The sequence below is a fragment of the Cyrtonyx montezumae genome, unplaced genomic scaffold, assembly GCF_038088225.1.
Source record: "Cyrtonyx montezumae isolate F1298 unplaced genomic scaffold, pur_monq_1.0 scaffold_3, whole genome shotgun sequence".
NCBI classification, from domain to species: Eukaryota; Metazoa; Chordata; class Aves; order Galliformes; family Odontophoridae; genus Cyrtonyx; species Cyrtonyx montezumae.
Window position 1 is genome coordinate 79,124,378 of NW_027072034.1, and position 24,681 is coordinate 79,149,058.

Here is a 24,681-nt window from a genome sequence, read left to right on the forward strand (position 1 = left end):
TCTTGGCCATAGTTACCACAAAGTAGTTGAGTTACGAATCTTTGGTGACAGGAAGAAAACTGCTAATAAAACTTCAACTGGATGTGAGGAGAACAGACCTGAGGCTGCTCAGAGATCTAGTTGGCAAAATCCCTTGGGAAGCTGTATTTGAAGTTAATGGGATCCATCATCACTGGTCACTTTGCACGTAGGCAAAGCTACAACAGGGCTAGGTAAAGCAGTGATAGAAGAGGCCTGCTAGATAAATATGAAAAAATCTTTAGAAATAATTTGTCCATTTTCAATGTAAAGAAATATGTATAATCTCTTCAGTTTTAAAAGCGTAAGAAAGAGGTCTGGAAGACAGGACCTTTCTGTCCACTGCAAATACATTCATACCTTTGCACAGATTATTCAATCCTCCTCCAATACATTTCTTTATCAAAACTTTTTCCATGTTTTAACAAGGAAAAACTTCCTGAACTTAAAGCACACATATCACAGAGAATACCAAAGTTCACTGTATTATTAAGATTAGTGTATTCCACGTGTACAGATAAGAGTTGAACTGTTGAGCTCACAACAATTAAGCATGTAATCTGAAAAGGCCAAATTTTGCTTTGCTTCAATTCTGCAATTAAGATCCCCTGGATTAATAATAATAATAATAATGCAATAAAATCTATAATTTTCCATATGTTTTATGCTGAAAATGTTTTCTGTTAGTTCTGACATGCTAAGTGCTTGCTGTAAAAAAAATTTGTTAGCATTTGAAAACATTCAAAGCAGTATGTTTTATTTGGTTAGTTAAAAGTCAACATTTTTTCAGTCCAATATTATATATTCTTTGGTCGTTGCTTTTGTGTGTGTGTGCTTTTTTTTGTTTGTTTGGTTAGTTGGTTGTTTTTGGTTTTGTTTTTCACTTTTTTGGTATAAAATGGAAATAATGTATTTATTAAGGTTTTTTAAAAGATCTGTGTTCAAAATTAAATGGAATTTGCAGAAATATTTTTGTAGGGGAAAAGAAACATAGAAAGGAAAGTGTCATTATTCTTTTAAGGAGCCACCCTCACAATATCTGGCTGTATTTGACAGCATGTTCAAATATCAACCTTCCTAAACTACATTATAATTTCTAAAATACTTCTTCTTCAGTAAACCTAAAGGAATCAACAAAGGAAGGCGTTATATATTGGATATACGAGTATATGATATGCAATCTGAAACATACATAACCTGTCAAAAAAAAAAAAAAAAGCATCAATTACCTTTCCTAGATAAGTTTTACTGACCTTTGGCTTTCTGGAGCAATGGTGATGAACTTCAGCCTTGTATCTGATAGCTGGCTCTTTTGGAGGCTTATGATGGGGGACGTTGGCCATGCTTCTTAAAACAGGTTATAAAATATAAAAACCTGAACATGATGTTTGTTTGTTTTTAAACTAGAGATGGCAAAGGAGTGAAGTGTATTTGAAAAAAAAAAAAAAGAGATAATGTTAAAAATGACCTGTCTAAATTTCTCAGGCTTTTTTCCTCACACAGAAGAGAATGAGATGTGTCAGAATAATTACTCCCATTTGTTAAACAAGAGCCCTCTACAGTGGGCTTTAGAGCTTTGCTCAGTCACAAAGGGAGATCTGCTTGCACATCTGCCAAGTTCCCTGTAATACCAAAGGACAGAGAGGCAGAAAGAAAGGTGCAGCCAAAAGTCAAGCGTGCCTGAATGCTGCCTTAAGTATCTGGCAACACCTGTGTACTTCCAAAAGGGAACAGGTATCCTAAGATAGGCAAATGCTGGGGGTGATATGAATAGGACCTGGGTTATATATTTGTAAAGAAGTGCCTAACTTCTTTTTTTTTTATTATTTTTTTTTTATTTTGTCATATGAAAATGGAATACTTAAACTATTATTTAAACTGAAGAAGTTTTAGTTGTAAAATTTAAAAACTATTCTATGGTACAGATTTTCTTTTGTATAGAAAGTCATAAACTCAACATTTTCTGGAGGTAGTACGTACGGTTTGGACCCAGAACCAGTAAGAACTTTGCATCTGATTTACCTTCTGGTTTCTAATTAAATTAAAATTGATCTTACAAAAGGGAGAAAAGAGGTAGATTACATAGGCTAGGTAAACATGTTCTACTGGCCTGAGAAATGAAAAAGGCATAAACAGAGCAACTTCTGTATGTCTGTACTGTAAGACAAATCTATAATAACCTCCTTTCAAAGACCTTCCTCAGTCACCTGCAGTGCAGGTGGCATCACAGTCTGCCATTGTGTTGCCTTTGCACAGTCACACACATGCAGACCTGCTTTTTACTCCTGTACTTGTCTTAGAATCTGTTCCAAGCTGCCATTGGAATTGTGCGTCCTCCATTCAAGATAACCAGTGAGATCTACGTAAAGCAAGCTATGAAAAAAATGCAGGTTTATATTTAATATATTTACAAGTTTCTAACAGCCATTAGGGAGGGTGGACAAGGAAATATTTTCTGAAGAAATCTCAGATAATCTGAAAATTCCCTGGGAATGCTTTGCAGGCTGTGATTTTGAAACATGGTAAATTTCTGAATGCAGATAAAACTGTATCCCTGGTATCCGCAAAACAAGAAGCACTTCAGAAACTTTTTTCTTGAAGACTGGTGATCTGAAAGTGTACAGAATACAAATCTGAAGTCCCTATAGAGAAAACAAAAGCATGGCATTAATGTTTCATCAATAAAACTGGAGATTAGTTAATATTATTGGATGTGAAAAATATAATTACAAAATAGTTTTCAGCAACCATTGACAGTGACGTTAATACTCTGAAATACAAGAATTACTTCAGCTGGGACAATTATTCCGTGTTACTATGAAATGGCAGGTATAGTTACCTCATTTGCACATTGTTGTGAATTAGGTAGTATGTCTCAATTTATCTTCTAATGAATAGGATGAATGTAAGACTTGCCTGACTTCTAAGCACTGAATGTGACTGGTGTACCCTATTATCATTTTCAGAAGACACACATGGAGGCAAAGCAGGACTGCAAATTTTTTGTTCTAAGTTCTCATTTAAAGGGTTAAACAAGTGAATCCTGAAGGGGAAGGGGAAAAAAAGAAAAAGAGGAAAAAAGCTAATTATTTGAAACAGATGTGTATTCTGTCTCTGTTCATGATTTCAGTTTTAAATCATAGAAATGTGCAATCATGGAGTCATAGAATGGCTTGGGTTGGAAGAAACCTCAAGGATCATCAAGTTCCAACTTATCTGCCACAGGCAGGATTGCCAAACACTAGGCCAACTGCTAGATCACATTGTCCAGGGTCCCATCCAATCTGGCCTTGAACAGCTCCAGGGACAGGGCGTTCACAACCTCTCTTGGGCTATTTGTTCCAGCACCTCACCTCTCTTTCTGTGAAAAACTTCCCCTTGACATCTAATCTAAATCTTCCCTCCTTTAAAACCATTCCCCCTCGTCCTATCATTATCTATCCATGTAAAAAGTGTAAAAAAAATCACCGAATCCATTACTGCAGTAATAATCATATCAGGAATTTTTTTGCAAGGAGAGTTTGAAGATCTGATCCTCACTGGTACACAGATCTCAATTTTCAGTAATTCAAGATGACAGTAAAAACCTTAAGATCTGGAAATGAAGGAATTGTGGGAATTGTCACATATGTCCAGCCAGCTGTTTTGCAGAAAATGTTTACTAATATATTAATGAAGTATTCATTATTTCATGCCCTTCATATACATTATATGAATACAAAGCCAAGAATTCCTAAGGTCTGTGTTACTCTGTGGGAAAGCAAGGCAGATGCATTCTTGTAGCGTTTTACTCAGAATCACTGAAAATTCTTAAGGCAGAAATCTCGTGTTACTTCCCTGGGATGCTTTTCCACAACTGACAAGGAAGTTTTTTCCTGATATTTACTTTGAACATCATATTGCTTTGGAGACCAGAAAGACATCACTCCAGAAAGAATTTTTTTCCACCAGAAAAAAATTCTGAATCTGAATTCCACCAAGTCCTTCCCTGTATCACCATTCATTCAGCAAATGGACCAGACTTTTTTTTTTCCCATTGCCTAAATTAGAATTGCTAGATACTTTACCTGTGTAGCATTAAAAATGCAGAACACATAACTGAAAAAAAGATTCATTTCCTCATTACTTATTAGCATGAGGTAGCCGATCGTCCAGGTGATTCCAAGCACTACAACTATAGAGATAGTGGCAGTCATCTTTTTCAGGAGTGAATCCTTTTTATTCCTAGAAAAACACACACGCAGAAAATCCTTCTCTGTTATCATTTAATCTCTTTTTTAGTTTTAACTTTCTGTCTTACTTACTAAGGGCTATAATGCAAATATCTGTTATTCAGCTGAATTGAGAATATTACTACATTTGTTTGGGGTATCATCTAGGAAATAAATTGAGAAAAAGAAATCTGCCCAAGCTTGTGTAATCTCTCTTTGGAATATCTAGTGTGGATATACATTTCTTTAATTCATATGTGAGGTTTACCAAGGCAATATGAATCATTGAAAATTAGCATGTTAGCTACTATAAGCTTTTCACAATAGCTTCAATCCTAATGTTCACGGTTTTCAGTATAAGCTGCAATTAAAATTTAGATATCCAGTTTCTCTTAAGCCCAGGAGTCAGAGATACGGTATTTCAGTCTGCTCCAACTATTAAAATTGTATGTAAAAGTAACAAAGTGCAAAGGTTTGTTGAATAGGTTAGTTATTGGGAATTAGTAAAAAGTAAAACTCTTAATCTTCATTGAAGCCAAGTTGAGTAACATGGCAACCAAAATCAAAGTGGTGGTGGTTAGGGGGCGAAAGCCTGCAATGTCTGTGTAAATGAGAAAATCCTGACCCATTACAGCAGTGGAAATTATTCTCTAATTGCTTTAAGTATGCATTTCTTTAAAACAAAATATTTTCTCCAAAATCTGAGTTTGTTACAAGGAAGTCTGAACTTTTAACAAGAGATTGAGGAATTTATATTCTGAAAGATATGAGGAATACCATACCACCTCACCTTGTCAGATTCTTGTTCTCCTTCCATATCACAGAGACAACGATCTTGACGAAGATGATGATGTTAAACAGAAGTATGAATGCTACCGGCAAAAGGAAAGACCAGAACATGGGCTTTTTCATGCTGAAATTCTGATTTTGATCCAGGGCTGCAAGCCAGCAACTTTTAATATAAAGAGAGGCAGAGATTTGATATGCATATTGTTCAGTACACCAAACAAAACAAATCAGTTGGCTATTTTTCATCCTGAGGGACCTCATATGGCTTTCTAGCCCTAGCCTATTTCTGAAAGGCAATTATTGCTTGACAACAGTGCTTTCAATCATGCTTCTTTGGGGAATGCCAGTCATTTATCAAATAAACTGCATTGGTAAATAATATAAAGCAGCATATAGCTAGCCAAATAGTTACCTATCCACCATACGCAAGTTTATAGTAATTATAGGAAAAACTTTACAGATGAGGGTTGAAACAAAAGCAGGAGAAGCTGCAGGAGGGTGAGGTTATGCTGCCATCACATTTACCTCTTTTTATTTTTCGTTGACAAATGATAGCAAGCTAGACGTCAGCATTCTCTAAATGAGTTCAATGAGATGACCACCATGTGGAAAGGTGTTTGTATTTCTGAAATAAGTCTTACTTTTTTCTGTATCATCCATTATTGCCAAGGAACACTGTAAGCCTATAGCCTGCTCTGGGGTGCTGGCATTCAAATGAGTGTAGATATGAAAAGCATACAGTATACAGTTATACCTACCAAAAGATTTTAAATAAATCAGAGGCCTATGTATAAGAACTGCAGTGCAGTTACACACTTAAATGAAGGTCTTCAGTTTCAGTTTCTGTAAAACTGCCTACAGCTCCCATTTAAAACCACAGGAGACCTTGCAGGATTCAGGGCAGATGTGGATTCAGCATCCCACGTTCTTAGTGAAGAAAAGCAGCAATTCCTTCTAGTGAAAGTAAAGTTTCAGTGAAGGGTTTTGTTTTCTTTTTAGGTATAGGTGATTAAAGATACAAAATAACATACCAACAATAAACCTGGAATGTTAATAAGCCATCACATAAGGTATGTGATAGCAAGTATTGTAATAATACACAAACTTACAATTCTTCCTGTCGATAGTTTAAAGCTTTCCCTTCTCCATAAGTAGCTCCAAGTGTTATCGCAACAACTACAGCAGGGATGCCTAATTAAAAAGAGAGAATTTGGCTTTTTAGAGTTCAATTACATAGGTGTGCCTTATGTCCATTCTACATAACTTCCTGCCTACCAAAATCCATAGATATTAAGACTTATGTTTCATATGCCTTTCAGTAAATCAAATGGGTTTTCTGTGTCCTAGAGGGAAACACAGGGCTGAGGCTGGTGAGTACCATTCTTCCAAAGACAGCTTAAAGCCACAAATTGCTGATTGTTGCCTTTAAAGAGGCAACCTGAATGACAGTAGAGCAAGCCTCTTTCTGTTCTATAGCTGACCCCCACATCACAGCTGTGCAACCCTACCCTGTTGTTGGCAGTGGGAAACTATTTTAGGGAATTGCTGCATCACTGTTGCATTTCACACCAATTTGATGGAGAGAGTAACTTTTCATCAGGAAAGCGTGGCAGTGTACAGTTGCTTCTCTGACCCCATTGCTTCATTTCCTGTTTTCACTGTTTCCTAATTACGGGTTAGAAGAGTTTAAGTAGCACTTATCATGGTAAGAAGCCTCCCATGTAAGTTTTTATCTAGGAAATATACATGCTGCTCTCTCCCTGCTTCAGATCTACTGTAGATCTTCCAGACTGCCAGCTATTCGCTGTGTTCTCGAAGTCCAAAAAGCAGTGTCAGGATCATGCTCTTTCAGAAGAACAAACAGGACAGTGAAGAACTTAATGCTGGAGAATCACAGTGATGTGTGGCCGGGCAGCTTTCACTGAACATCTTCTGACCTGCATGTGCACTCCAAATTCTAAAAGTTTTAGAGAAATTGTCTCTGCCTCCACCCAAGTGCAAAAAATAATATTAAAAAAGGTAAGGATCTAAAGCTGCTTGGTAGATACCACTAGAAACAATATACTACGCATGCTGAATACACAACATAGAAAGAGCAGGCAGTCTTGTATACTGTATCAGAAGAGTGTCTTGAAGGAGGCTGTGATTTTTATTTTATCTAGTGGGCATCTAGCTGTATTCTTCAGTTCTCCAATTAGTTTCCTTTCAGCCTGCAGTGTTGCTGCTAATTGCTATTACTGTTTTAAGAGTGCAATCTTTGCTTATTAATAAATAATATATAACAAATTATGTGAGTCAGCCCTTGCTTTTGTATGCATGCAAGGCTCTGGTGGAGGTCATGAGACATCTCAGAGAGAGCTCAATGAGGGATTTGAGTCCATATATGCAGTCACTGTATCTGAAAAAAAAAATCCTGTAGTTGACAGAAATTTATTGTGGAATGCCTTGATTACTGTTAAGATTTCTCCTACATGCAATAGACGTATGCTGCTGTGCTGGTGAACAAGCTCTTGGTTTCAGTGTTGTGTCAAGACGGTGAAAACAAGCTCAGCTTATACTAGCCCCGTAACCTGTAACAGGATTATTTATTAAACAATATTGCCTAAACCAGAGAGATATTGATTAGTTCCTTGCTACTCGTCTACTATTTTTATACCTTTCTCTGACTGCACTATGTCCTGATACTTTGGAAAGAGATGGAAATATATACAACTTTAAATCTTACCCCATCCGATTGCTGACATGGTTACAATGAAGTGTCCAGGAAAGGGTTTCATGGTTCTAAGCAGAAGTAAGTACAGTTGTGCAGAATTGAGTGCTGTCCACATAAATGTTGCCAACAAAAAATAGTGCAACAGGACAGCCACAACCATACACGAGGCATCTGCAGGAGGATCTACCACATCAGATGTGAGTAAGGTGTTAGTGGTGGTATAAGTACTGAATTGCTGGTTATTTCCACTGGTATCATTACTGTCTTCCCTGGAATTTTGGTTTTCAATTCCAGAAATGAAGATGATGTTAAAAATTAGCATGGAGAAACAGAGACTCACTAACATCCATGTTATAGATGACTTTCGTGTTTTCCTGTTCGTAGGAATACATGTAGAGGGAAAAAAAAAAAGGAAAGCAAAATAAGAAAAATTAAAAAACATTTCCTCATTTAAGTTAAAAGCAAGGTAGAGTGTGCAATCCTTATCATATACAGAGAAGAAAAACAAACAGTAACTTGTTTGCAGAATTCCACAATGTTGTTATGCTTGGTCAACTCGTCTAATTCATCAGTTTAGTCCAATTTTAACTAGTGCAGAGAAGGCCCAGCACCTTCTAGGAGTGGGGCCTTTTCCAAAAGCATTTGGGATGCATTTAGTTTTTTTCACTTTTTTCTTTCTGGAATCATATTCTTCAGTGTTCAGAGGTGAAATAGCGTAAGACAAGTGTTTGTAAACAATGATAACAGAATTCCACTTCCAATTTCTGTCTTACAGATGCATCTAAAAGTCTGGAAGCTCCTAAAATCTTAAATACTTTGACCTCTATGGAATTACTCCAAATTTACATTCCTGCAAGCAAGGTGAGAGTTCTGAATCTACAATAGCTACAGCTCTTGGTATAACATTGCTCCTTGCTCAAGGAAGAATCACATGAAACCATTAATCCCATCCATCTCGAAAATCTGCAGTTATTGTATTTGAATCAAATAATTCATTGTAAAACTGTTACACAAGAAGCATACATAATCTGCCCTGCTATATATTCATGATGCCTTGAAATCATCTGTTTCCTACAGACATTTTATAAACAGGAGACAACAGAGTATAGAAACTATCAAACAATAGGCAACAGAAAGCAGAGAAATGTTTAAATAGGTTGAAATGAAGAGAGCCTTAGGAGTGATTTATACGCTTCCACATGATCACTAAAAATCAAAGAGAAAAAAGAGTGGACTGAAATGACTAGCACTGTATGAAGATACGAATGTAATAGGCAAATTCATAACTAGTGAGAAGAAAGATAGCTGATCAGACATTGTACATAGTAGCCAGGTATGGGATATACAGGAATGTAAGAAGTGGGTCATACCGGTGATGAAAGAATATTTCACATTTTTAAAGTAATTAATAAGAGTAAAGAAGCAAACGCTTCATTGTGTAGTGTGGCTCAGTGTAGCAATAATACAGCTGAGAGTCTGTATTGACAAATGACTGACCAAGGTAGTCATCCAGACATCACAGAGGCAGGGGGTGTACTGTTATTACACAACAGTAATAGCAGACTACCACTACTCCCATGGAGACTGAACAAATGTCATGCTAATACATAACCCAGAGATGAAATTTGTAGTCATGATCATGGGAGGCCATGGTAGAAGGATAAACCCTTGAGTTGGTCCTCAGTAGCACATGGTGCCTGCTTTGTTATCTTACAGCTGATGAGCTGCCCTGTAGTAGCATTCCTAGCATTTCCAGATTATACATTCATGTTGGAAAAACAGAAAACAAACCATCCACCGCAGTTGGGTGGCATGCCATAGCTTCTTGTATATAGACATCTTGTGACTTCACCAGCCAGTAACATACCTTCCTAAGCTACGCAAAGCAATTAGAGTGTTTTTTAATACTGTCTACTGACCAACTATATTGCAATATGCTCCAATCTGGATTCTGCCCCTGTTTTCCCCCGGACTATATACAGAGCAAAAAATTGTAACTTAGCACAAAATACAGTTTCACATCTCCACTCTTACCTAGTGAATATTTGAAACAAAATGGTAGTGATGAGACCAGCAATAGACAATCCAACACCAACGTAAGAGACATACTCCAAAGGCTTAGCATATTTATATTTAATCTGAAAGGCCTGGAAAACAATTTGTATCAGTTGTAAAATAAAAAGAGATAATTTTCTTTGTGTAATTTGTTTCTATTTGCACACAGAAATTAAAAAGTTTTAGTAAAGCTATGACTGTTGCTAGCTAGTGCCAAAATTTCCAGATCACATAAAATGATTTGTGATATCAAAACAAGAAAAGCTTGTGAAGAATTGCAAAGGGAGACTGAAGAAAGCCAATCAGATGTTCAGCAAAATAGCAATTGAATTATTCATAAGGAAATGTAAATCAACACAGACTGAAAAGAATAGCTTTAACTTCTCATACTGATGCACATTCTGAATTTTGACTTCTGAGGTTAAGGTCTAAGAAGATGTGAGGAATTCTAAATCAAAGCAAGTCTTTGTATAGTGTCAATAAAGCAGTGAGCAAAATGTAAATGTAGTCAGAGAAACAGAAAATACTGCTAACTTTGCTTATATGAATGGAAATCTTCCCTTTGAATACAGTCATTTTATGCAAATAAAGGCATGCAAATCATAAAGAGCAACAAGTAAATATTATAAATATGGAAATGCTGTTCTATATAGGCAGACTAAAAGGAAACTGAAATCCTTACACTCAGAAAGTCAGCAACCACCAATACCTGATGCTACCCATAGAGAATTCTGTTCAGAGAAGCAGAAGCCAATGCTGGCAGAATAATGAAGGATGGAGATATACTGGGAGTCATACACAATCTTGTAAGTATAAGAGGGCATTACATAAAAATAAATGGCAGCAGGTTTAATAATTACAGATAAATTGTCGCTTATTAACATACAAGCAAAGTGACAAGGTACTTTGAGTTGTTTGCCCAGCACAAGGTAGTACCACAGCTAATCCACATCCCACTCCTTTGTTGGTGTCAGGGCACCTTAGGTTCCAGTCATTTAACAGTCAGCTGCAGCAACTCAGTGAGGAGCTGGAGGCTACCACAGCAAGAGGGGAACCACCACTTCTTTGCAGCTTAGGTTCAAAGTAAGGTGACTTAGCCAGGCTTTATGCCAGAGGAAGCCAGGATGCACCCATACCTTTGACTTCCATCATCCTGGGGAACATGTGTCCCAGTTCGCCAGCTCGGCCATAGATCAGAATGGGTACATCTTCAGTTGCTGTTCCTGCTAGCTTAGCTCCCTTTAAGTCAGGGCATTGCACCCAAGCTCTTTTAAGTCAGAGAACAATTGAAAACAAAACAAAGCAAAACAAAAGCCACCACCAGTAACAAAAGAACTACCACACCAGACTCTGCCAGTTTGGGAAAGATCAGTGCCCTACCATCAAAACAGCAAAATTAGTAGTGTGATTGCACTTGCATCTCAGGAATTCGTCTTTTCCTTTTGTACAGCCTGCGGTGCTCCAGTCATTGATAGCATAGTCCCAGAAGACACAGGCATAATCATGCAGCTGAAGTTTGGATGTGTTGTACTATGGAATGGGGTTACAAGAAGAAAAATGGGCTAGAGAAACACAAACAGATATGCACCAGCGCAGAGTGAACTAACAATTATCTTCTGAAAAGAGAGCTGGCAGCTACTAAGAGATTTACAGTAAGCTTTTTGAAAGATGGTAATGGTTAGTTTTTTGAATTCTGAATGTCCTTTCTCAGTCAAGATAGACAATGAAATTTCTATGAATTATTCAGGTAATTACGGTTCAGGTAAATATCCACAAAGCACTAAATAAAATTCCAAGAAAGTCTGCATAGGCCAAACAGTTTTCAGATACTAGAAATCTTAAATTAATGACAATTGATAACTGCTGAATCCACACGGTAAAAGGAGTAAAAATATTATAAATTCAGCAAACCATCCCCTCCCCTTGGCACATGGCTTGCTCACACAGTCATATGTCAGCTTGCGTGCCTTATTTTTCAGACAAAACACGGTAGCAGGTTACTGCAATTAGAACTGTTTTTAAGAAGCAGTAAACACCTTGAAGTGCAAATAAATATTAAAAGCAACCTTATTCACATTGTTTGCAGTTAAATGAGACATAAATGTAGGAGTAAGAAAAAAATTTCTACAGAACAGACATTTGTTTCCCAGAACACTTAACAGTATAAATCTATGCTGGTGATTACTGATCTTTCATTCTCATGTATTTAATCCTTAAAATCTTTGTCACATGACTTAGGTAACTTAATAAGAAGCCAACTGTTGTTTTCTGGAGAAAACATGCTAAAAATAAGTATACATCATCTATGTGAAATGGGCACTCACATAAGGAGTTTCTGGAAAAAAAAATGCAGTAATATCTGGAATAATTTCCTGTATTATGCCTGGGGTTCCAGACTTGGTTGCAGTACTCCAGCTGGGGCCTCACATGGGTGGAGGAGGGGGGGACAGTCATCTCCCTCTCCCTGCTGGCCACCTCTTTTTTGATGCAGCCCAGGATACAGTTGGCCTTTGGGGCTACAAGAGCACACTGCTGGCTTGCATCAAGTTTTCATCCATCTGAAACCCCAAATCAGACAACAAACTCACTCAACTACTTATTGCCACAAATAAAGGAGGTAAGCCATAAAAACAAACAACAACAGCAAAAACCCACCAAAATCCTCCCTCCCACAAAACAAACAAACAAAGAAACAAAAAACAACACACCTATACTTATATCTCTTTCTGAGTATTGAAGACATGTAGTAGGACAAAGACAGCCGCTGGTCAAGCTGAACATGGAATTTCAAACTGAAGCTTACCTTGGGATTGAAGGCTATTTCAACACCACTGGCTCTTCCACCATCAATATTGCCAGAAACAATTTGTTTAGATAAATTAATTTTACTCTTATAAATCCTTGACTGGAAGAGTTTGTCATTTTGATAAAGGACAAAGCCAACTCTGCCATCATTTGACGAACCTTCGCTAGGCAAACAGCAAAGAAGATATAGATATCAGAGAAGCTGGTGCCTTCAAGAAGCCTATTCTATGCTGCTTCACATATCCAGTATTTAAAGCATATTTTTCTAAAGATATTTATATAGAATCTATTTAAGTTGTGGAGAAGAGTTTATTTTCCCACAAATCTTGAAAGATTCATCTTCAATTTTTGCTGTGGTGGAGTGTGAAAATAATTTTCTTTCTCCTAATGCCATTTCTGAGGAAAAACATTGACTATAATGTCCTAAATCCATATACATATACACACAATAAAAGCCAGGCTGTTAGTATTGCTAAGTATTAAATAGTAACAGGGGCATTTACAACTGATAGGAAATCATAAAATAAAATAGATTGACTGCTCTTCTTCAGACCCAGTTTTTGGACTCGGTTTCTTTTGTGATTTAAATTACTAGTCTTAATTTCTGCTGAAGTATGAAACCAAAACTCATGTTTTATATAACTGATTTCATTCTTGGTTTTACACTTTTTATTTGTTTCTATCATGACAGAGTAACAGGATTTTATACGTATGCCACAGTTGTGCATTTAATACTGAATAAATCTTTTTTTTTTTTAATGAGCTGTGAATTCAGTTGAGCCCTCTTGAAAAATGTGTTACAATTTACAAGCATTATGATAAAGACTTTACGTGATCACACTGGTTTTCCACAGGATCATTGTCCACAACAGTGAGCCAAATGGATGGTGAGCTGTTCATGAGATCTTCCATGTTTGTTTTATTCTCACTGCTGTGTATGTGAGGTTACCTTTACCTCCTTGACTCTTTTCTAACACTGATGAGAGGACTGAATTATTAATTTCCCTGTGGGCTGGTATATGAATGATGTTCAGCAATTTGATGTCTAGGTGCTTCACTAATTCCACCTTCATTACATTCTTGTGCTGTGAAATCTAATGTTACTGTCACTAAACAGAGATTAAGGACAAGCCTGCTGGTTTCAGGTACCCAGTCTGAAACCCCTGCAATTTTAGAATGTCATAGTTGCAGCTATGCATAGTCAGTGTTCTTCCAAAACATACACAAAGAACAAAGTTGGACATGCAGAAAACAGTTGTCCTCTAACTAGCAGCCAGGTGTTGTGTGCCTGGTAATAAGGGTGGGACTATAACCTGTCAGAGACTCCTGCTGCAGATTAGTTCAGCATTAACCCTTGCCACCAGCATCAGTGGTGAACGAGGCAAAGGAACTATACCCTTAGGAGCACTGCAGAGTGTACATAATGGAGAGCTGGAAAAATCATGTGTGCCTTTAAATACTATCCCGACACATACATGTGAGAACAATATGTACAGGCTGACATGTGACAGTAGTAATAGTTGTAGTTGAAGAGGCTGATGATTTTGGATTTCAGACAAGGTACCTACGTACTAGATTTTGATCTTCATGTCTATAGAGGTTTGGTCAAATGTTCATTACGTTCTGAATTTTTAAAAAACAAAACGAGGAGAAAAAAAAGCCCATGAAAATCTTTCTGTCCATTAAGAGCAAATCTGCACTAATTTAAAAGTAAGATCATTTGACACGCATTTTTGTGCCATTATATATGGCACCAACATGCATTAAAAACACTGTTATAAAAAAGTTTATATTCGTGTTCAGGTGTTTAAAAAATTATTTCCAAAGTATATTTTTAGGGAATATTCATTCAAAAAAATCCCCAGGTTGAGGTTTCAATAGGTGAAAGAACTTACTGTTACTTTTAATATCAAGCAGTATCTGGACTTCAGTACTGAGTTCACTAGTAAGTCCAGGAACGTTTTCCTGTATTTCTAGTTTTGTTGATGGAAAATATCCCAGGGTTGTATCTAGAAAAATTAACAATGTCTGCATTAGAATTTATGGTACATACCTCCTTGTGCTTGTAAATCCAACAGCATGACCAAGCTTACCTTTCTGTGCCAAGAATAGAATTGTAGAGGAGTTCAATTTTAGTGGAACAGACTGGACTGCAACATTGGGCTGAGTGACATTGCCCATCAAAGAAAATTCTTCCATTGTTTTTGTGAGGCTGCAATTAAATGATGAGCGAGAAAAAAAGTCACCACTAGTTGTCACAAGCAGTCATAGGCTCAGCTTCCTCTCTGATTTGACCCTCTGGTGCATCAGGTAGAGTGAAGAGGCTGTGCGTGTTCTCCCTAACAATGGGAAATTCTGCTACTTTTGAAGTCAACAGAAACATTATTTTCTAACATCAGGAGAAGCAAAATTTAGTCCTATATGCAAAATGGGTGCAATATGAAATCTAGCATATTGTCAAGTATGAAACAGTTTGTTAGGTAAGTCAGAAATTTCTCACAAATGCAGGAAGTTGCTGCTTCATGGAGAGCGTGTTGATAGCTTTCTCTCTCCACATGCTACAAATTGTAATACAACTTCAGACTTCTGTGAGGTGCAGTGAAAAAACTGGTAATGTTTTTAAGTGGCAGCGTACTAACTAGTAGCTTAATCCACGGTGTAAACCCATATCTGTCCACAGACAGTACTGTGAAACTTAAAATGATTTGCCAAAACTGCCAATAATAACTAACAACTAAATCAGAAAATTCTGGAAGTCCCCACTCCTCATTCCCTGTACTCATTCTTTACCCAAAGCAAAAAAATTCATCCAAGATTGTCGGTATAGATTTACTGAACCAATCAAATGGCACATCCGAGTTGAACACTAAAGAAGTTTTGTTCATGATGATTTTCATTCTGAAACACATTGGAAAATGCTGTTTGCTAGATCTAATCAAAAAGGGCAAAAGCTGAGGTTACCTTGCTGTAACATTGACAAGATTATTGTTGTTAAATTCTGTTTCATTGGCGTCCAAGAGCTGACTCACTGTAGTTAAAACTGCCACAGATGCCTGAGACAAGAAGAAAAAAAGGAGTACCGTTCAAAAGCAATTAAAATAAGAATCCGTTGTTCTACAGTGAGTGTCCAACCTTTCTGATTGCGTGAACCATACTGAATGAAGATGAATTGTCTTGGGCCACATGTAAAATACAAACTGAAGTTAATGTATGTAAGTATCAAACTTTTTATTTATATGCTTGATTAAAACATAAAAAGCAACAAAAACATCAAATCTGGGCGTTGTATGCATATGTAAACTACATAGTGCATTGGCAAAGTAAGAATGCAATATACATCTCTTGAAAATACACACAGTGGAATAAACAAAATACAGGGTTTAGAGAGAATGTAAGTTTTGATACAATGGTTCACATATACCACACTTCTATTAATTTAGACAGGGAAGATTAAATGATGAGTTCAAACATCAAATCATGCTAGTATTAGAATTCCAGCTACAGTCAAGTCTGTACTACTGATAAAATCAAATTTTCTGCTTTGGGAACTGAAGCAGCAGTGGTTCCAGAAAAACTGCACTCAGGGCCACTGAAACACTAAATGGCAAAATGGATGCAATTGGTTGTGTTGTTATTTAAAGTGCATTTATGTAACGTACATCGGAAGCACACTGGAAAGAGTTCCTTGTGCTGATGGAGTGGAGACAGAAGCCATATCCCAAAGAATAAGACATAAAAACTTTTTTTTCTGTCCTATTAAAGCTCACCTGGGAGTCTTCTGAAATGTTTGGTTTTCTTAGAATCTTCACTGCTATATTCGCAGCAACAGAGATGTTCTGCGTTGTCAGTTGACTGGGAATGGAGGTAAGGATCTGAGTATTGCTTGCAATTGTTGAAACATTGCTGGCATCTGCAGTTTCCACCTATCAGGGAAATGCCATTCAAGAGAAAGAAAATAAGAAACGGAAAAATGAGTCATCATTTTCAAAACATTCTTACATAAAATCAAATTATACATGTAGCAAAGAGGAGTCTGACTATGTCTTTCTCCACTCCTTCCTAGCAGGTGGCTGCAGACAGCAGTAAGACCTCCTTGAGCTTCTGAGTTTGCAGACGTCTGTCTGCCTTTCACTACTCTTGAATAACCAGAAGTGGATTTTTTGAAAAGCCATCTGAAGAACTAAGAAATGTCATTCAGAATAGCAGTGTGTCTTAGCACAGCACTCATAAGCTGCACTGAGTACACTGTCCTCACTTCAGCACACTGCAGGGCATCATACTGGAATAAATAGAGAAGGAGAAAATATTTCAGTGCCGGAGGTAATGACAAGAATTTTTAGAAGGTCCGGATGGAATCTGTTAGCCCTTTATGTGCAGAACATAAACATCTTTAATATCCTGGGCATGTAAACACACACACACACACAATAAGGCATTTATCTGTACATTACATGAAGACATAGCTAAGTGACAATAAGATTTAAGGGCATGGAAAACCTGCTAGTCATCTGAAGAATATTTTTCATAGGTCATGGAGATTGGCTAAACAGTGTACCAAGTCATCCCTTTTCTAAACCATTGAGCTATCTATCAAAATCAAGTTTAATGTGTTGCACAGAGGGAGGAAAGAGGTTGTTTGGGTTTTTTTTTTTTTATCTATAATTACCAGGGATTTACTGTTTGATTTGATAACATTAGGATGTGCACCATGTACACTGTGAACGCATATGTCACTGTTATGAGTTGTAGCATCACTTCGTATTCATAGCAAACATTTGCACTGACAAGAATAAAACCCTCTTAAATCTGGCCTATGGATCTCTAAGGGTAAATATCTCTTCGAACTCCTAGCGTGCATCTTCAGAACGTGGGCTGACCTCGGTTCACTAGGTGGCGGTACAATTTAAAGATATCGTAACAAAACCCGAAGTCACTGATGGCAGCAGAATAACTATTTTGCGACTAAATAAAGACCTGCATCTTATTAAATATAAACAACTGCTGCTAATATATACACATATGTTTCTTCACAGAGAATTTGTGGAGTTTCCTTCTCTGTAGATATTCAAGAAGCTTTCCTGTGCGACCCGTTGTAGGGAGCCTGCTTTAGCAGGGGGTTGTCCTCGATGTTCTCCGGAGGTCCCTTCCAACCCCTACAGTTGTGTGGTTCTGATTCTGTGATTCTGTGATATTATTGCAGAGAAGATTTTACTTTTGATTTGTTTAATGAAAGTTATACACTGGGAAAATATAAAAGTATAAGAGTTGATGGTTTTATCAGGAGCAGCTTGTCATTCATAGAATTCTGGAGGGTCAGGAGTGTTCCATCCATGCTCATCGCATCATGGGATTGAAAGGAAAGGCTTTGCTCTTAATCCTCCCTAACAGTGTCTGCACTGTGTTCTCTCCTGCTGGTCTTCTCCAAATCCCCTCCAGTTTCTCCCTAGTTCAATATCCTGGGTCAGTATTACTTCTACTCTGAGGCGTTTGCTGTGAATTGGGAACCTGAGGGAGGAACTCAAGACTGGTTAGGTAATATGACATGGGATGCTGTGTTCAGGCAAAAACAAGCAAAATGAAATAATCACAGTTGGAAAATGGCCATTTGCAAAACAGACACATCCCAAGAATTCCTCTGTAAATTCATTGGTGATTCATTTTTCTTTCTGTAAAGTTGTAAGAAATGCAACACAAATAAATACTCCCTCCTTCAATTACCTGTTGCATTTTTTTTAATGTGATGCTGCAGAATCTCTGCCGCTCTTTACAGAGCATGTCAGTGTATAATCTAAGATTACCTGTAACTCTAGAGAGTCCAGATCTTCATTACAATTCAGAATACTGGGAGGCTCCAAAACAGGAATTATTCCCTTTCTGGAACACATTCGGACTGCGATTGGAGAGTTACCTGTAATTTTGTAAAAACAGAAAGATATGCATTTAGTACAGAAGCCTTCGCTCACATGCAGATGACTTCATTGGGAAGTAAAATTGTACAGTGGGTGTGACAGCCTATCTGGTGTTATTTGCTGTTTGTGTATAAACATTTATCTCTTGGGAATACAAGAATCCGTCAATCATTGTTCTTTTCTGAACGTGTTTTGGAATCGGACAAAAACTTGCCAGAGTTGCCAAAATTATTCCTGACAGATTCAAATAGGTTTTAACATGCTAGAGCTACAGAAAAACTTTGCTTAAACCAGATACAGATATCAACACTAAACCGTCTGAAAAACTGTTTATCATATATTGAAAAACATACTCCAAATGTCACAAATTAATAAAACAGTCTTGTGGAGATCCATGCAATAGGTACTACTCTGAAATGTCTTGAAAGCTAGTATATACTACTGGAGTACTCTGTACTTCCCAGGTCATTACTGTAAGAAACCCAAATCCTGCTTTTTTTTCCTGATTTAAGTATCCTAATGTTAAGTAGTAAGTCATAAACAGATAATTCTTCTATCAAACACTTGTTCACTAGTGACATGAACTGACTCTGCCAGGTTCTGAACAGGCATGTATATGTGTATATCATATCAATTATACTTGAGGCAGAAGACAGTGTGGACAGATTTATGCTCCTGCTTCCTGAGCTCTGCTTTAAGCAGAGAGCTCTGATCTCCTGCTGTAATGAGCTGATATCTTTCACAAACTTTACATGTGCCTTTGGGAAGCAGAAGTGAAAGAAACACATACCATTCACAGTGTTAGGTTCACATTTCTCTTTGGAGCTGCTGTATTGACCAACTATAGTCCTTTCAAAAGTAAGGTTTTTCATAACATTTTCAGAAACATTCACTGTGTAAACACTATCTTCACAGAAGTTAACTGTATAGAAAGAATAAAGAAAAACATATTCTGATCAAACATTTTTAACAGATGGAGCAGTTTTCAAAAATAAAATGTTACTGAGATGATACTGAGATAAAACTAATTGAATCTTTTGCCTTAAAGGAAATAAATGACTGTTAAAGCAGTTAGGTAATTCTTACCTAAAACCAAACTGCTGTAAGAGATCTTTATGAAGTCACCAAAGACATAAAAGCACATAACTTCTACTATCTGTAGTATTTTCACTGTCTCGGTATATTTCTAAAGGATGATAAATCACTCTCAGAAACTTGTTACCCAGGCATTAATTAGATTTGGTAACTTAATGTCACGGAATACAGCAGAGGGGGACTAAAATCCAAATTTGCTGCAAATAAGACTCCAACAATTAATGGGGGAAGTCTTTGGTGACTGAAACACGACGTCTTAGACGTGGTTGCTGGAATTGGAGATGGTGGCTCAAGAACCCTTTGTGCCACCCCAAACCCCACACTTTTGCCAGACATTTCATATTGGCTGCTTCTACAGGCGGGATGGTGAGCTTAGTAGACTTGTGGCCTGACTCAGTATGGCACCCTATTGCATTCTCATGTCATACCATCTGCTATAACAGTGCAAATTGACCTTGCAATGTTGCAAATGCTTGAAAATATACCACACCATGGTCTTAGGATGTGCAGCATCTTGTTCTTGCTAACTTTTGTTAATGTAAATCACATTTCAGGTGGTTGTATCCCATTTATAGGTGTTAGACAAAGAAGAATACTCTGCTTTCTCCTTGTGGCAATAAATCATCACCTCCCCAGCCCCACCACTCTTCTTTCCAACTTCCCTAACACCTTTTATGATGTTTTTCCACAGTCTCAATGATCCATTGGGCCCCAGCCCTTCACCTTCATCTCCTACATTCATCTTTTGATTCCCAATACACAATATTCACATCTTTATTTTGTAAGTTGTTAGAGAGGAGGCAAATGTCATGGGTGGTTGGGAGTGGCTAAGAAGGATTGGCCAGCCCATTGGCAAGTTGAATTTGTCAGGAAGAGAGAATGACAGGTGGACACTATAAACTTGTAAAATTTACAGCAAATCAAATACAGAGAACCCAGAGGAATGGACATAGGGAATTAGAATTAACATCATGATTTGTTTCCATGCTGAAATCCCAGCTGATTTCTCTGAACTATTTTGCTCAAATGTTCCAATGCTTCAGGAACTTGTCCAACTTGTCATTGTTTGCTGGCTGTTCTACCCAGCCTATCCCAGGGGGATTAATATGGCAGACCTGAAGTTTCCATCTACCTAGCATCCTCACCAAGAATATTTTCCTGGATAAGCTGCAGACTTTTCAGCATCCATTTGAAGAAAAAGTGAGTTCATTTGACAAAGGTACAGCTGCACTGCTGGCCACGTGGCAGCCTATCTGCATGTCAGAGTGACCACAGTGCAGGTTGTTACCTTCAAAAGTGGGGTCTTACCAGCCCTGGTGATCATCTGGGAGCACCCACTCCATTTACACCGGCATAGAGATGCCGTACCATGGCAGAGGAGCCTGAAATGGGAGGCAGCAAGGCCAGTGCTATACCCTGTGTCAGAAATTTGACTCACCCAAAACTTGTGGCTGTAGTAGCAGGAACTGGGGATACTGCAGTCCCCTCAGTAGTGCAGTGTACTGAGCTGAATAGTGCCCTCTTGGCACTGGCAAATCCAGAGAGAGTAATACTGGCCACTGAAATCTGACTCAGATTTTCAAGTCACTGTGATGTTCAAACAGAGGAATTCAAACAAAGGCCAAATTGGCTAGACACAGGCCACAGACAGCTGAAACCCCTAATATCTTCCCCAGATATATTACTCATTCAAAAGAGTGACAGAAGTAGGTGAAAGATACAGCCTCACTGAGCAAGAAGAACATCACTGCTTGCACACCTGACCCTGCTGAGCAGGGCTGAGGAGACAGGAGAGGAGCTAGCGTCTTCCCAAAGCAGAAGGAACCACAGACATAGCACCAATTGCTGCTGCTGCTTTGCATTTACTGACCTATATCACAAAATGGTCCTGCCCACTCGCTGGGGCACACACAGGTGCTATCCTGGCAGAATCCACCATTGAGGCAGGAGCACGGAGGTCCTGTAGTATCTGCATAAATTATCAAGATGTAGATACTCATAAATATACATGTAACATATACGTGTGTATGAATAATTTGATGAGAGAAAGAAATAAGTATGATGCTGATTTATTTGGATCTTCATCTAAAAATATTTCATTCTGTGATCCTCAAGCTAGGACACGTACCCAGTCACTGATTTGTCCTTCTGCCCAGTAACAATGCTGTGAAAGTGGAGTCAAAGCTTTCAGAAATTATTCTGAATCCCCACAAAGACATAGACAGAAACTGTTCTGTGTAGGTGCCAGAAGAGCAGGAGCAGTGACGGTGTGGGCCTCTAGTCTGCAAGAAGCTCAAGCAGTTGAATATGTGAAAAGCCCAAATTGCTTCTGCAGGGTTTCACAGAAACAAGGGGGCAAAAGAGGGCTGTAGATTCCCCCAACCCAAAGTGGTAACAGGCAGATGGATAATCAGACATCCAAGAATCATGCAGAGATATTCTGAATTAAGCCAGGAACTATGGGATAACAGATAAAAATCATGCCCTCGTCTCAGCCACAGCTTCTATTCACACTCCAGGACAGGTGCCAATTTTCATTCTGTCTTTTGGCAAGAATAGTGGGCTTTGTCTGTAGTAGTCATTGCACAGGCTGCTGCATCTTTGGGAAACAAAAAAGCAGGATATATGTAATAGCAGTGAAATTGCAGACCTCAGAAACTTCTGAATAGACCACAATATTGGCAGTGTTCAGTGAACTCTGAAAAAATTCAGGTTTCTCATAAAAAAACACTGGCAAATCTTGAATGGCTAAGGAGTGTTCTGCAACAGAAACTGCTGTAGAGAAGTCATTGGTGGACCTCAGGCTTTGGGAGATAGCGTGAAGACATGGAGGACTCCCCGTGAAACAAGACCTCCTCTCAGTTTGCCTCACTCAGTCTAGAAGTGGAGGGTGAAATTTGGAATCCATCTGTAAGATTTGTGGTGGACAAAGTGCTCTGAGTACACTTTATTCCTTGAAATCATACAGAAAGATGAAGCTGAGGCCTACCAATGGATATGACATTTTAGTGTCTGTGTTTTGAGAGAGATTAAAGTCAGAAAACATAAAAGTTAACAGTGCTGTCAGGAGCACACATGCTATTGTATATTCCTAATGTTTTCACCAAGGCTGCTTTATTTCTTACTCTTTAAGGGGATTCATATAATTGGAAGATTATTGCAAAATATAGAGGATCTGCCATGTGGCTGGGGTAATTCAGTTCTTGGCAAGCGCTGCTCAGTTCTTGCTCATGTTGTTGCTATTTAGTATTTGTGTTTCAGTCCGTCTCATCTATGTTTCAACCAGATGTCTATGATGCTAGTGGAATAACATCTATGGGCAGCTAGGTAATGTCTCTGCTAACCATCAGTTGTCCAAAACACATTGTTTATCCACTGGAAATCTTACAAAAAGGGAAGGAAAACTCATGCAACAATTAGGAACTTGGTGGCCCCACCTCAGCACTTGCAAAGAAAGTCTATAAAGGGAAACTGGGTGGCTGTTTGAACTGCTCATGCTCCACTGCCCTTTTCCAGGGCAACATAGCAGAGGAACACCAGGGCTTATGATGGGAGCCCTTTGGGTCTGGGAACTCACAAAATACCTGGGAATCTGTAGCACAGCTCCAGGCCTCCATCTTGTTTGGTGAACTTGTGCCTGAAGCAGACATGGTATGCAGAATCCCTAAAAACAAAGCTGCAGCATTGCTGCCTTGCAACTGTATCAGATTCGAGGCTGCCTACAGAAGAGTAGGGGAAGGGGAGCAAACAGGGCAGCCTTGGGCTGGAAGTACTGATAGTGGTATTTCAACTTCTACAGCCAAGAACAGTGTTGGGAACAAATTCTCATGACTACCCTCCATGCAGCGAAGCTCTTTGGCCTAAATAATAGTTTCATTGGCTTAAAAACATAGGGTTCTTCTGTTTTAATTTTAAGTTTCAGAAATATTCAGATATTCTTTTTATTTGGCTTTTAAGTTTTGCAGAAATTCGTCATTTCAAGAATCACACTGATTTTGACTGCATATATTTTTAAATCAAAACTAACATTCTTGCATAATACTATGTCATCAAGAACTTTGTGTTGGTTCTTAAGTCAAACATCCTGGGAACTTCTAATGCTGATACTCACAGTTAAAGTTTGGAAAAATCAGAAACACGACACTGCTCTGTGCACAGCAAGTGCTGCATCATGTGAGCATGAAGGCATCCTCCATCCTTGAAGCAGCTGCAGTTTATTCGTGTAAGTTAAGCAATTAGTATTTGCTTCTGTGTCATTTTGTGTATTTAGGTATGTTCCCTCCCTGCAAACATCTGTGAAGTCACCTGAAGCAAATACAATCTAATGTATCCTAATGTAAACTTTTCCGTGTTCCTTCTAGCCTCCATTTACATCTGACTTTCTGCTGAGCAAGCAGCAAGGAACAGCTGATTCTTCCCATAAACTTTCTTTCTATATAGGTCCACGTATGAATTTGTATCACATCAATATATTGAGTATTCTGCTGAGAGGAAACCCTGGCAAATTTTCTGCTCCAACTTCATACAAAGAACTGTCTTAAGAGGGTACAGTGACCTGATTTTAGATATAGAATATTCAAATCAATGTTACCTACATTCCTTTCACAAAGTTTTCTATCGTGCAAATTGTAATAAAGTCATGGACAGGTGCTATACAGCACATTTTGTTTATATGGTGTTTTTATATGGTGTTCCTTATCTTGTAAAGCTAGATAGTAACTACTTACAACATGATTTACCTGCCTAGCAAGAGATTTGTTTCTCTTTTGAAAAGAAAATCAGATCTCTACCAGAAGAGTGAGAAACATTCAAGACAATTCTCCGAAGCTATGTCAGAGAATTAAAGAAAGACATTTCCACCAAAAAGACCAGGGCACTGATGAAGCTATCAGTAAATAAGTTTAAGCACTTCAGGAAAGGCAAAAGGACACAAAGAACTTGGATAGAGCTCAAATGGTGCAGAACTTAATTTCTTACCTGCGTGAAACCTGACGACAAGCTGCCAAATGCACAGGGACCAGAGGGTCACAGTCACTGCACAGCAGGCAATCCCAAGCAACACTCTCTCCCAGTGGAGTGAAGGCAT

The 24,681-nt window shown here is 38.1% G+C and overlaps 1 protein-coding gene across 1 annotated transcript; it reads right to left on the reverse strand.

The window, feature by feature from the left end:
* Positions 1 to 2,435: 2,435 nt before the first annotated feature.
* On the reverse strand, positions 2,436 to 24,681 carry ADGRG7 (adhesion G protein-coupled receptor G7). The gene is made up of 16 exons (XM_065742038.1): positions 24,573 to 24,681; positions 21,466 to 21,564; positions 19,291 to 19,422; positions 18,390 to 18,499; positions 16,359 to 16,514; positions 15,553 to 15,644; positions 14,685 to 14,803; positions 14,487 to 14,600; positions 12,590 to 12,750; positions 11,167 to 11,316; positions 9,766 to 9,878; positions 7,744 to 8,105; positions 6,128 to 6,209; positions 5,020 to 5,181; positions 4,086 to 4,242; positions 2,436 to 2,660 (listed from the first exon to the last, which is right to left on the reverse strand). The coding sequence occupies exons 1-16, from the start codon at positions 24,679 to 24,681 to the stop codon at positions 2,436 to 2,438; spliced, it is 2,343 nt and encodes a 780-aa protein (XP_065598110.1).

Excerpts from the sequence above, each read along its gene's own strand:
- ADGRG7 (XM_065742038.1), bottom strand. The coding sequence starts at position 24,681 with ATGCCTTCACTCCACTGGGAGAGAGTGTTGCTTGGGATTGCCTGCTGT. Across the intron at positions 18,500-19,290 it reads TGAACCTAACACTGTGAATG|GTAACTCTCCAATCGCAGTC; the intron begins GTATGTGTTTCT and ends ACAAAATTACAG. Across the intron at positions 14,804-15,552 it reads CTTGTCAATGTTACAGCAAG|CCTCACAAAAACAATGGAAG; the intron begins GTAACCTCAGCT and ends ATTTAATTGCAG.